This window comes from Marmota marmota, unplaced genomic scaffold, assembly GCF_001458135.2.
Source record: "Marmota marmota marmota unplaced genomic scaffold, marMar, whole genome shotgun sequence".
Lineage (NCBI taxonomy): Eukaryota > Metazoa > Chordata > Mammalia > Rodentia > Sciuridae > Marmota > Marmota marmota.
In genome coordinates this window covers 7,212,450-7,226,112 of record NW_026000137.1, presented here as the reverse complement: position 1 = coordinate 7,226,112, position 13,663 = coordinate 7,212,450, and the positions used below count along the sequence as shown (strand labels likewise).

The window sequence follows — 13,663 nt, the reverse complement described above, 5'->3', positions numbered from 1 at the left end:
AAAAATAACCAAAAAAAATTTAAAAACATAAAAAGAAAATAACTAAAAAAATAAAAAAAAAACAACGAAAGAATGTAGACCTTTAAAAATAACAAGCTAAAAAGAAAAAAATTAAGCCAGGCAAGGTGCCACATGCCTGTAATCCCAGTGACTCAGCAGGCTGAGGCAAGAGGATTGCGAGTTCAAAGCCAGCCTTAGCAAAAGCAAGGCACTAAGCAACTCAGTGAGACCCTATCTCTAAATAAGATACAAAATAGGATTAGGGATGTAGCTCAGTGATTGAGTGCCCCTGAGTTCAATCCCCTGTCTCTGCCACGAAAAAAGAAAAAGAAATATCAAATCAGATGGTTCGCATAGAGTACCTGCCACATGCTAGAAATTCTTATGGACAAAAGAACATAAAGCTGACTCTGTGGCAGGCAAACTGTGGCATACTACAGGGTTAGGGCAGAGTCTGAGAAGCCCACCAATAAGGGGAGTTGTCATGATATCTGTAGTTAATAGCAGAAATCGCACCATGCAATCAGATTATAAAAGAGAGCTGTAAATACCATTAGAATTTAGAGCAAGAAAATATTATTTCAAGGGCTGGGGTTGTGGCTAAGTGGTAGAGCGCTTGCCGCACATGTGTGGGGCTCTGGGTTCGATACTCAGCCCCACATAAAAATATAAACAAAATAAAGATATTGTGTCCATGTATAACAAAAAAAATTTTTTTTTTTTAATATTTATTTATTTATTTATTTTAGTTCTCGGCGGACACAACATCTTTGTTTGTATGTGGTGCTGAGGATCGAACCCGGGCCGCACGCATGCCAGGCGAGCGCGCTGCAGCTTGAGCCACATCCCCAGCCCCAACAAAAAAAAATTTTAAGAAAAAGAAAATATTATTTCAAACAGGGATATTGGTATCAGAATAAAACATCAAAGAGGAAAAATATATAGAGGCTTCTAAGAGATAGTCAGATTTAAGCAAGCGAGCTCTAACTAGCCAGACTGGCGTTGAGATCCTGCTGCTTCCAGAGCAGCCACCTGCCCACAATTGCACAAGACAAACAGAACAGAGCCTTGGGCTTTTTATCACTCACTGTTAGGGACCCTCTTTAATGGACCATTTTGTGGGTTTTAAGCCAGTGTTTGATGCCAGTGTTCAGTGTTTGGGAACCACGCTGGCTGTCTCTTGGCCTCTGAACTCCCTGTGAGTTACATGCAGGACTTCCTAGGGCACGAATCCTGTGTGCATGGGAGTGGTGGTAGTGCTGCTTGGCGGCTTTCCTAGGGAGGGGCTGATGATCTCATGTTCCTGGCCATCATCTTGGAACACGAGGTTCGGTACGTCAGCTTGGTTGAGCACTGGGAGCAGCAGCAGAGCTTGTGGAGGCAGGGCTGGACATGGGACTGGACTTGAACTCTCTCTCTGCAGTGGTTCACTCTGGACGAGGTTCCCCGAGGGAAGCTGCACTTGAAGCTGGAGTGGCTCACTCTTGTGCCTGACGCTGTGAACCTTGACAAGGTACTGTGCAGTGACACACCCTCCCCTCCTGATTGTTGGGATCAGTTTCTCCAGACGGTGTTGCTCCTTAACTAAAAAAAAATTATACCAGTAATTTTTATTATTGTGCTGTATGTGTCTACAGTAGTATCAGAGATAAATTAAAGAAAATGGGATTTTTTTTTTATAGTGGACGTGACAAGTTATACACCTGTTTTATATATCTTGAAATGGTATGCTTACTACAGTACAGGGATTTGGAGGGCCACACATCACCGAGAGCTTCATTTGATTGGTGTGTGTGGGATAGCAGTCTTGTTTAAAAGACACGTATTGTACATTTTCAGTCTGCTGCACATATTTGGTTGTTAATTTCTCACTTTTGTGGTTGTCTTGTGCATAATTGACATATACAGATAGGAAGAGTCTCTAGTCTCGTGGACACACACTAAGGCCTTTTCCTCCCCTAGGTCCTGATGGACATCAGAGCTGACAAAGACCAAGCCAATGATGGCCTTTCTTCTGCACTGCTGATCTTGTATTTGGACTCAGCACGGAACCTTCCGGTAAATATAGCAGTGCTTGTTCATTTGGGTGCTTTTTTTCCTGATAGCAGTTCTGACTTGGAAATCACTTCTTTGTTTACCCACGGTATGGCACCTGGTCTTGTCTAGCTGAATTTGATTTCACGGCAGTGCAGAAGAGCAGGAACAGAGAGCATAAGTTAATGTTTGCTTTGCATGTCTAGATTTACCTCTAATCAGTAAAACTTCACTGCCTAAAGGTAGAAATTGCCTTTAGTTGGAATGGGGATAAAATGAAGCCTTTCTGATCACAGACTCCAAACTTGTCCTAGCTGCAGCACAACAGTGCAAAAGCTGCTGCACCCTGGAGGTGTCCAGGGAGCTTCCAACAGAATGGGTAGAGATGAACAGTGTCTGAGTAATCTGCTGCCAAACACACACTGTTCTGCAGCCTAAAAGCACATGCCTATTTACATCAGAATTGTTTTGTCCTAAGGAAAAATGAAACACACAATACAGGTCTATAGGGATGATGGTGACCTTGGAGAGGTGATTCTGTTGACCAGACAAGGTAGGAACACTGCCAGACTTCAGCCCCCCATTCAGGGTAGTGTCATTGTCATTGTGAACGCTACACCATTTGGTATTTTTTCAAGTGCCCACATGCTGGTTCACCAGGCAGTCATTCTCTATTTAATTGTATCAATGACCAGTTTTGTTGAAAGAAAGAACACTGCTAGCAGGTACTGAGGTGGCCCCAGGACTGGCCATCGCTTACTTCTCCCTGCATGGTCAGTGCGTCGCCTCACGTGAGTGCATTAGTGAGTAGCAGTCTGCAGACAAGCAGCCGACTGCGCAAGTCTGTTTCACTCGAGGACTTCACCACACGTGTTTCATTCAGTCTATCATGCACTTTCTTTCAATGGAGCTTTCTTGACTGATTTTACCTTCTAAATTTCTTACGTTTTTCTTAGAAGAATTTACCTTAATCTCTTTGCCAATCTTTATATCTAAATCTGTGGCTTTATCTGTTATAATTTCACTTTGGGAAACGTTACTTCATTATCATTTAATCCTTCTTCAGAGTTTCTCATACAGAACTTTCTCATTTTAATCAATGATGTTTATTATAAAATGTCTTAATGTTACAATGACTTATAATGCCTGGTGAAAGTGAATTTGTTTTATATTTTAGAATATAGAGCATAGGGTGGGTGAACTGGCAAGAAAGGCTTAGGCCCATCTATAGAACTGATGTGTTTTGTCACATTAAATTGAAATTTCAATCATGTCATACAAGCAAAAAACGAAAAAAGAAAAGTGATGTACTGATTTTCTGTTAGCTGGGCAATTTGTGCATGAAGTGTGCTGTGGCCGTCAGAGGCACAGGATCCCTGCCACGCGCTACCCTGGGGTATAGTGAGGGTGGGGACCTTCCCTGGGGTCCCCATGAGCTGGGATCCTTTGGCTCTGCCTTGGCACTGTTTTCCTGTGCTTCTGGTGCGCTCATTGATCACAATCCACCGTTCTTTGCTTTTTCCTCCTGTCTGCACTTTCTTAAGAGTATCTTCGAGGGAAACTTTGGGTGTGGCTACTTAAAAGAGAGGCGAGCGTCGGGACTAGTGTTTTGTGAGAATACTACCTCAGTCTATAGAGCACTATTTGTGAGTCCTCCAGGTCCTTTCCTTTGTTGATTGAGTTCTGCCGGAGTGTGGCCTGGACCTTCTGTGGAGTCTGCTCGTGTGGAATGACGGGGCATGCTGTCGTCATTTTCCTGCATGATTTCAGTTTCTGTGTATTCACTCTGTGCTGGTTTTGTAAAACGTAACACTGCTTTAACATTGGCAAGTGCATCTGACGGGAGATGAACTAAACTGAGATGCCTCAATTGCTGCTGGCCCGTAAAAAAATAAAAATTCCCATGACGAAGAAATGAAGCCACGATGTGAAAATTGTTTTGTAGTTCATCTCCATGTGAGATGTAAATATCTTCTTGTTCCCTTTCCCCAAACTTTCTTCCATCTGCCTTTTCCTCCTGACCAAACACAGCAGTGTTAGAGCATCCTTTCTTACAGTCCATCCCTCTAGTCCATGCTCAGTCACCAAGGCATGGTCACGTGAGGACAGGCAGTGCCCTCCCGGTCAGGCCTTCTCCCTCAGGGAGAAGAAAACCACTTTGAGGTCACTGTTCAGTTCCTTTTAAGGAATTCGAAGGCTTTCTTAGATAACTATGGACTTTTTGTCTTGGTCTCATTACATCTGTTACCATGCCACATGGGTGGGACCTTCACTGGGTGCTGTTCTGGGTAGGTACTCTTAGTTGGGATCTGGTCTCACTTGCTAGGGGCACAGAAAACCACTACTGACCTGTTAGTCTAGCGACTCGCCCGTCAGACTGAACTCTGTGGCTGGCAGGGTCCCAGAGTCAGTTTGCCCCTGAATCTTACGGTGACAGTGCTTTGTGTTCTCCGGAGACGGAATTTCTGTTTCCAGAGCCTTTCCACATGCATCCTCAGCTTCGCTCGCATACCATGCGTGAGGCACCAGGTGCCATCCCCAGCACCACATAAAAATAAAAAATAAAGATATTGTGTCCACCTATAGCTAAAAAAATATATATTAAAAAAGAGAGAGAGAGAGAAGGTTGCAGGACAATACCTAAAGGACAGATATTTGGCCCTGTTTTACAGATGAAGAAAACCAAAATCCTGAGTCACACCGGTAGGTGGATACTGTGGCCCTCCCAGCTCTGTCCACACTCCCCTGTTCACGGCCTCTGTAAAGGACAGGAGGCCAGTGGCACGTGCTCTTGTTGTTTCAGAAGCAGTCCTTTGCTTCTGGCGTTTCTTAGTGATGACCAAGTAGCTGTGCTGTGTGGATTCTGTCTCCAGCAGCTTTTCCAAATTGCTTTTCCCATTCTACAGCTGCCTGCTTCTGCAAAAAGGAGATGAGCCGGGTTTTTTACATTGTTTTTTAGTATTTAGCCTATGACACTGCTGGGTTCTCAGTCAGGTTCCTCCCACATGGTCAACTGTGCTGTTCCGTTAGGATATATGCACCACAGGCTATTCCATGATGCAAATGGGAACACTTTGTCACCTGCTGATGTCCAGCGTGACGTCAGATCTGCTCTCTGGGTCTCCCCCGACAGGCTGCCATGGGAACTAGTAAAGCTCCAGGTGGCCCCTGCTGCCTGCCTTCCCTTCTCAGCCATTTCACCCCACTCCCCACCCGGAACTGAAAGCAGCAGCTTTCCTGCACGCTGGCACGATCTCGCCCTCATGGAGGCTCCTGGAACATGCCCTGCTCTTCCTCTCCATCACGTGCTGCACTTGAGCTCTGACCGTGGTGGCCAGCATTCAGGAGTCAGGCGTACACCGTAGCTCGTGTTATTGAGCACTTGCCAGGAGCCAAGCAGGGCAGGAGGGGCCCGACACCTACACCTCATCTAGCCCCTAGACTGTTGATGATGTTTTACAGATTGGAGATGAGACAGCACAGAGGACATAATGACCGAGATTACCACAGGATTGGGATTAGCAGAGCTATCACGTCAGCAGGTTTATGGGCTCATGAGTCCACATGTGGAGTATATCTGAGACAAGTGGTATTTCTACAGTGCCTACCCTGAACACAACAGTGCAGCCTAATAGCCACCACTGCTCAGACCCTGGCGAGGATGCTTTTCTTGGCTCTCCTTTAAACAAAAAAGTCCAGGTGCAGCTGCTGCCTCAGTTGATGGTGAGAGACCCAGGGGGAATGATGCCTGACTTCTAAGCCTTAGGCCTGGACACCTGCCCAAAGCATTTCAGTGACTTGGTCTCTCTCACATCCAGGACTGCAGCTTTCCATGATCCCACACAGCTCCTCCTGCACCCCTGGCCCCACATCACAGCGGCTCTCCTTGTTGCCCTGTAACTGATGCATGTTGGAATAATAATCACATTTGTCTCAGCTACATTTGCCCAGTGTGAGCATCAGGAAAAGTCTCTGAAATCTGGAGTCGTCAGTCCTTACCCTCGAGGGCCAAGGCTCCCAGGCTCGAGAGGTTTGGGCAGCGTGGCCCATCATTGTGTACTTAGTGCTCAAGATTTTAAGAGTTTACTCAGGCAGATGATAACAAACAGAACCCTTCCTAAAATCTCTCTTGAATTTTTCAAGTCCCAAAGGACAGGCGTTAGGAGAGTAAAGGGTTGTGGAGGACTTGAAATACATTTTGAAAGCCTCTAAGGTGAAATCTTGGGCATAGAGAATCTCCTATGGTTGGGGGTTTTGCTTAAGTTTGTGTTTACTCTCCTAGATGTTCGTGTCATTAACCTTCCATAAGCTCCTCATTGCACGTTTTATTAACCCTTGGTGTATTCATTTTCTTCTGACCTGAAAGAATAATCCATTAGACTTTAACCCTGGTGTCTTGAAGAAGGCTGCCGTTCAGAGAGCGCTAAAGGTAAACCAAGTGTTCCCTCGAGGGTGCAGCGTATCGAGGCATATTGAAAGAGATGATACTTGAGCTCGAGAGGCGTGGCAGGCTGCCTCCCTGCCAGCCCATGGTTGGTCATCCTGTGGAAGAGAGCCTGCTGTTATCTGAGAAGTGGTAGGTGGAAACACAGCAACTCAGAAGGTAAATTTTATAAAGCTCCAGTATGACACGGTGTCTTTCCTCCTGGCCTGGAGCAGCTCCCTCTAGGGCAGTTTAAACATCTGTGTTTCATTTGGATTTGAATTTTTTAAAATGGTGATCTAGAAGTTCTACTTAAAATCTCAACCAAATGTTAGACTGTGATTTAAAGACACGCCTTGCGAATTGTAAATATGCTTTTAAGAAATCGCCTCTTCCAATATGTTGAGTAGGGGCTCTCTGAGGCCACAGCCTCATGGCTTTGGTGCTGCGGGTCTGGGTGATAGATCTTTCCAAGAGCTTTGAGTTCATTAAACGAGGTATATTGGAAACTAAGCTCCACTGCCAAGACATGGTAGCGTGTGTTTGCAGCTAAATTGTTAGCACGTTTCTATGACTTATATTGTTCTGGGTTTTTTCTCTCTAATTTCTCTGAACATTTTAGGCTTACATATTTGGAGTGGGGAAATTTTAAAAATAATTCTTTTAAGAAAATTCCCAAAGAAACAGGAATGGTTGTTTCCTTCAGAAAAATGAATGAGCTTGCAGCAGGACACAGGACACAAAATCTGCTTCTTCATGTCTGTTGTCCTACACTGAAGAGTGACACATGGGTGGTGAGAGCAGCCTGTGTGTGCCAGTCAGCACTCGGTGAAGCCTGTACCCACAGGACGCTGGGGAGCTTGGTCAGCAGTGCTCTCCTGTGCTCTGCTGAGGAAGGCCATTGGCCAGCAGTGCAGTGCTCAGCAAGGTGGGCTTAGAAGTCAGGGGTGTGGGCTTCACTCTGCTGTCCTTGGGGTGTAAGTGCTATCTTCTCCTTTGGCTTGCTGAGGAAGTTAATGCAGGGCATATGAGAGATCCTCAGGTAGAAATAGATGTATTATCATTATCCTGTTATCACATTAACCCATTTAATAAAGCCTTCCACCAAGTTTCTGAAAATGGCATTGTGCCCATGTGATAGTCATGGATACAGGTTTCAAGGGTCAGGACACAGAACTGAGATTGAAACTCGAGGCAGTCTGACTCAGCAGCTCATATTTCATTCAGTTTGTGACTTTGAATTGTGCTGACGTATTTTGAATATCGTGTCATGGTCTAAAAGTTAGTAAGTGATTTAACTTTTTTTCACATAACCTAACCATCCGTTTTTAGATACACTGCTGCTGGGAGGGTGCAGGGGTGCATGTCTGTAATCCCAGAGGTTTGGGAGGCTGAGGCAGGAGGATCACAAGCTCAAAGCCAGTCTTAGCAACTTAGTAAGGCCCTAAGCAACTTAGCAAGACCCTGTGTCAAAATTAAAAGGACTGGCAGTGTGGCTCAGTAGTTGAGCACTCCTGGGTTCAGTCCCCTGTACCAAAAAAAAAGATACACTGCTATTTTATGTACCACTAAGGGAGATTATAAAATGCCAGTTGTGTTTTGATAGTGTTTGTTTTATACTTAGAAAATTTTTTAGATTTAGGTTAGACAGATTTTTGCTGTCTGTCACTCACGTGCATATCCGAAAGGAAGATGTAAGCACAGTAACTTGGCCAGAGCGGTGACAACTGTCTTACTGCTGCAGACTGCCCAAGAGCAGGCATGCAAAGCTAGTAATGGCGAGTCTCATTCTGTTTTCAGAGATGTTAGAAAGGGAAGGGGGAAGTGTGTCTTAAAATTGTAAGGTACTTGAATGGATGGCCTATTTCAGTGAGGAAGAATTGGTATCAGTTAAAAATCGGCTCAGCTTCTGTGTTAAGGACCTAACGCAGTGATGGCTCACTCAGGACCTTCGTTCCTGGCTCCCACCTCTTGGAGGGTGGCTGGCAAGGACCCACCCCCCTTGGGGCCAGAACCAGTTGCCTTTCTGTGCCCAGCTGCCGGGGAGCTGTGGAAGGGAGAGCTGGTCACAGAGGAGGAGTGTAGAGCTGGCTCCTGGGGTCTGGTGGAAGGAGAAACAGCTGAGCAGCGGAGTCATTGTCCTCCGCCACGGTCTTCTGTGGCCTTGGACATTTATTTTTCACAGTGTTTACTTCATTTTTCAGAATGCATGCACATCAGAAAGATGAACCAGAAAATAGATTATCACAGTGGATCTTGGCTAGGATTATTTTCCCCAACGATTATGATTTTGATACCTGTTTCTCATGGCTGCAGTGTTGAGGATTGACTCAGAATTACTAGACTAAAAGCACTTTTGTGACCTTCTAGTTAATTTCCACTAACAGATCTTAAGAGCATCTCCCTGTGGGGCTAAGTTGAAAATAAACCTCAGAACACATACCTCTTGTCTTACTATGTTTTCCTTTATCAATTGTCTGTGCTAATGTGCTTGCCATTTTTTTCTTTCCTGAATTTTCCCATTATATTTATATCTGCTTAATTTAATGGTTCTAAACTGACATTTGTTCTCCGAGTCAAAATTCCTTAGCAGCTGGTAAGCAAGAGTTGATGTCTGATAGCTGTGTGTATTTGAACGGAGCATGCTCAGTTAAAAATGTGAAGCTGTGCCTCTCTATGGCATTCTCTCACTCCAACCAGGGGTGTTCTGAAGTACCATTCTTTTACATTTGTCTTTTCTCATGTTTTTTGGTTTCCATTCATTGCACTTTTATATATTTGTGTTATCAACTTTTGAGAACTCTAGTTAACATTAAAGATTTTTTTCTTTTTTATTGATTTTATTATTTTTTTTTTGATACACGACAATAGTGATTAAAGATTTTTTTTAAAAAACTTTAAATTTCAGGGCTGGGGTTGTGGCTCAGCGGTAGAGTGTGCGCTTAGTGCGTGTGAGGCCCTGGGTTTAATCCTCAGCACCACATAAAAACAAATAAAATAAAGGTATTGGATCTAACTACAACTAAATTAAATTAATATTTTTAAAAATTTAATTTTCACAAAGAAGGTTGCTTTTAAAATTAAAAAAAAAAAAAAAAAAAAAAAACTTTTAACATGTAAAAATTAGGTGCAGCTGGTGTAGTGGTATGCACCCACGTCCCAGCAGCTCAGGAAGCTGAGGCAGGAGTATTGTTTGGGCTTGGGCATCACACACACACAAAAAAATCTATCTCAGAAACAACAACAAAAAAAGAGTGTACATGAATGTAAGTGTGTTTTAGTTCACTTTGTGGTTGGAGCAGTCATGGCCCAGGGTGTGCTTAGCAATTGTTTTGTGGCTAACTTCCCCGTGTACTCCTTCTATCTGAAACGTCAGATGAGTAGAAGTGGCTCTCAACGTCAGCCAAAAATTTCATGTTTAGTAGGCCCGTTTCAAAATCTATGTCTGTTTATTTTGTCTATTTCTTTTTGTTTTCGGATAGTCAGGGAAGAAAATGAACAGCAGCCCAAATCCTCTCGTCCAAATGTCCGTCGGCCACAAGGCTCAGGAGAGTAAGGTACGTCCTCATGTGGGCTGCCCCTCCGGGCTGCCTCTGGGGTCACTGCCACTGCGCGCCTAAGGCACCCTTGGTTTCCTACATCCTTTTTCCCTCAGAACATTCACTTTGTAAATAACCAGCTACTTAATTCAATAAAAAATATGTGGCTTGTTTTTTTAAGATAATATTAAAAATTACCATACAGATGTTTCATGGGTATGCATAGAATAAATTCCCCAAGTTTCTTTTGAGCACTATTAATATTTAAACATAACCAATAGTTCTTAAAATTAAGCCAATGCAGCTAGGTTCAAGAATTGAAAGAAGGTGTTGCTGCCAGGTGTGGTGGTGTACACCTTCAGTCCCAGCTCCTGTGGTGGTTGAGACAGGAGGGTGGCAGGCTTGAGGCCAGCCTCAGCAACTTAGTGAGGCTGTAAGCAACCTAGTGAGACCCTCTCTCAAAATAAAAATCTAAAAAAAGGGCTGGTGATGTCCCTCAGTGGTTAAGCACCCTTGGGTTCAATCCCTGGTACACACACACAAAAAAACCTAAGTGGACCTCTGTGTAGTACCACTGAGCTGATGAGGTCGCGGTCACTGAGCGGACTGGTCAGGTTAGAAACAGCTGATTTTCCTGACATATTCAGAAAGCTCTGGACCATCCTGTATGTTCTTAACACTGTTTATGCTTAATAATATAATGGAAAAAATAATACAAGGGGGACAAATGAATGTCAGTAGAGGGGGCAGAGAGAGAAGAGGGGAGGGGAGGGGAGGGGAGGGGGGATAGTAGAGGATAGGAAAGGCAGCAGAACACAACAGACACTAGTATGGCAATATGTAAATCAATGGATGTGTAACTGATGTGATTCTGCAATCTGTATATGGGGTAAAAATGGGAGCTCATAACCCACTTGAATCAAAGTGTGAAATATGATATATCAAGAACTATGTAATGTTTTGAACAGCCAACAATAAAAAATTTTAAAAAGCAAAACAAAAAATAATAATAATAATATAATGGTACATGCACTATAAGTATATGTCTTAGGATTATATTAAAGTCGTCCTATGCTTCTGAACACATTAAATCAGAAAGCACAACATTGGGATCCCTTTTCCACAGAAGGTATTGCAGAGCTGATATTGGTATATTTCTTCCAGATTCGGTACAAAACCAGTGAGCCCGTTTGGGAGGAGAACTTCACTTTCTTCATTCACAATCCCAAGCGCCAAGACCTTGAAGTTGAGGTATTTTGTTTGCAACTTTTTAACTGATGTGTTGAAATGGAATTGACGTACAGTAAGTTACACATATTTAAATGTGCTGTTGGATGAGTTATGACATGCAGGTGTAGATGAAGATGTATACAGACCCATGGACACATCACCACAGTCAAGATAAGGACTGTAGTACCCATCCGCAGGAAAAGCTCCCTGGTGCTCTGTAACTCAGGCCAGATGCGCGCGCACACACACACACACACACACACACACACACATAACGCAGATCTGCCTTCTGGGGCCTCACTGTAACTTGCTTGGATTTTATAGGACTGTGTGAATAGAGTTACACAGTGCATTCTTTTTGTTTTGTTGTTTTGTGTAATGATTTTGGGGTTTGCTGTGTTGTTACTGATAGGTGTAGTATTCCATATGTAATATTCCATGGGATGGAAGCATCCCTATTGGCTTGTCCAGTACAAGGGTGACAGTACAAGGGTGTTAAAAGTTTGGATCCTTTCCTGCCAAGACCTATTACGAATGAATCTGCTCTGAGTCTTTGCGAGGACCTATGCCTTTGTTGCTGTTGGGTATGTACTGAGGAATAGAAGGGTAGATGCACATTTACCTTCTTAGTGTGCTGCCAAGTCATGTTTCATAGTGGTGGTGCCTTTCATGTCCCCACTGGCAGTGTGCAGCAGGTGCTCTTCCTCACATGCTGCCAAGGCTCCATGGTTAGTGGGTAGAGGTAAAGCAGGCCCCTCATCATGGTCACTTCTGTGATTTCAGTCAGTCGTGGTCAGCCTTGGTCCAAACCACAGGCCACATAATCACAGGAAGGGAGAGTCCTGTGCCGTGGCCACATCTGAAATCCTAGCATCCTGGGAGGCTGAGGCAGGAGGATCACAAGTTCAAGGTCAGCTGGGCAACTTAGATTTAATGAGATCCTTAAAATTTTTTTTTTTAATTTTAAAAAAGGGGTAGGGGTATAGCTCTAGTGGTAGAGCACCCCAGGTTCACTACCTAGTACCAAAAATAAAGTAGGGAGCATGCATATATCACGTTAAGTTATCTTGAAAGTGTGAGAGACCCATTCACATAACTAATAATTTATTATATATATTGTTAAAGATTGTTTTACTTTATTATTTATTGTTGTTCATCTCTTGTTGTGCCTAATATGTCAGTTAAACTTTATCACAGGTGTGTGTGCATAGGAAAACATGTGGTGCATAAGGTTTCGGGTGCCCACGGGTCTTGGAGCCCAGGGACCAGGGCAAGGGCCTGCTGCTTTGCAATGGTGTGGGGTGGCCGTTGCAGCATGAGCCTCATGCTGTGTTCCTGTGCTCTGTGTCTCTACCGTAACATCACGTCTGCTCACTTCCTTTGCCCTTTTATTGTTGTTACTTGTCTTCTTAATGCTGAATTCTGGAAACAGGTGCTTGATGGATACATGTCGTGTGGATATTTTCTCTCAATCTGTTTGCTTGATTTTACATTTGATAACAAAGACTTTGCAAAATCAGAACCTTCAAAATTTGCTGATGTTCATTTGTTTTCACCTTTTTCTTTTTAGTTCATGCTCTTCGTGTCCTATAAAAGAAATAAAAATTGTCATACCCTTGTTTCTAAGTGTTTCTCCTCTGCCTTCTCCTGGAGGTTGTATTTCTAACTTCACATTTAGGTCTGTGTCAAGTTAATTTTCATTTACAGCATCAGAGAAAGGTCATAGGTTATTTTTAAATAGATGATTGTACTATTTGTTCAGCAGGGTTTTTTTGTGCTTGGAGATTTGTAGTTTGTTTTTCACATAACTATGAATTGAACCCAGGAACAGTCTAACACTGAGCTACACCCTCAGTCCTTCTTTTTTTTTTTTGATGTTGATGGATCTTTATTTTATTCATATATTCATATGTGGTGCTGAGAATCGAACCCAATGCCTCGCACATGCTAAACAAGGACTCTACCACTGAGCCACAACCCCAGCCCCAACCCTCAGTCCTTTTTATTTTAAGACAAGGTCTCACTAAATTGCCCAGGCTGACCTTGAACTTGCGATCCTCCTGTCTTACCCTCCTGAGGGGCTGAGATCGTAGGCTGCACCACCATGGCCGGCGGATGACCAGGCTTTTAAAGCAGATATTGTCAGTTTTCAAACCAACCATGTAGACTTTGAATAGAGAAGACTTGAAAGGAACCTAGAGGTGCATTTACTGCACAACCAAGTGTCACCAGTGAAGACCTCACACCTCATTGCGCGTGAGCATCGGCCTTCTCACAGGGGCTGAGGACCTTGCCTGCACCCTTCAGATTCCTGCAGCCCATGCCTCTAAATGGAGACATCACTTGAAAGAATATGGCTCAAACATGTCTGGGCTTTTTAAAATGTGTTTTCTGAACTTGTGGGCTCTCTGTAGTCTCTGTGCCTTCCCCTCCAGTT

General features: G+C 43.7%; 1 protein-coding gene across 1 annotated transcript in view; it reads left to right on the top strand.

Annotated features, from left to right (window-relative positions):
- The window catches only part of Esyt2 (extended synaptotagmin 2), a 53,709-nt gene that overhangs the window by 29,120 nt on the left and 10,926 nt on the right, over positions 1-13,663 (top strand). Inside the window, exons 12-16 of the mRNA XM_048785470.1 lie at positions 1,424-1,513; positions 1,963-2,058; positions 6,401-6,463; positions 9,940-10,014; positions 11,161-11,247. Of these exons, the coding sequence (XP_048641427.1) occupies positions 1,424-1,513; positions 1,963-2,058; positions 6,401-6,463; positions 9,940-10,014; positions 11,161-11,247 (411 nt within the window). The remainder of the gene's footprint in view (positions 1-1,423; positions 1,514-1,962; positions 2,059-6,400; positions 6,464-9,939; positions 10,015-11,160; positions 11,248-13,663) is intronic.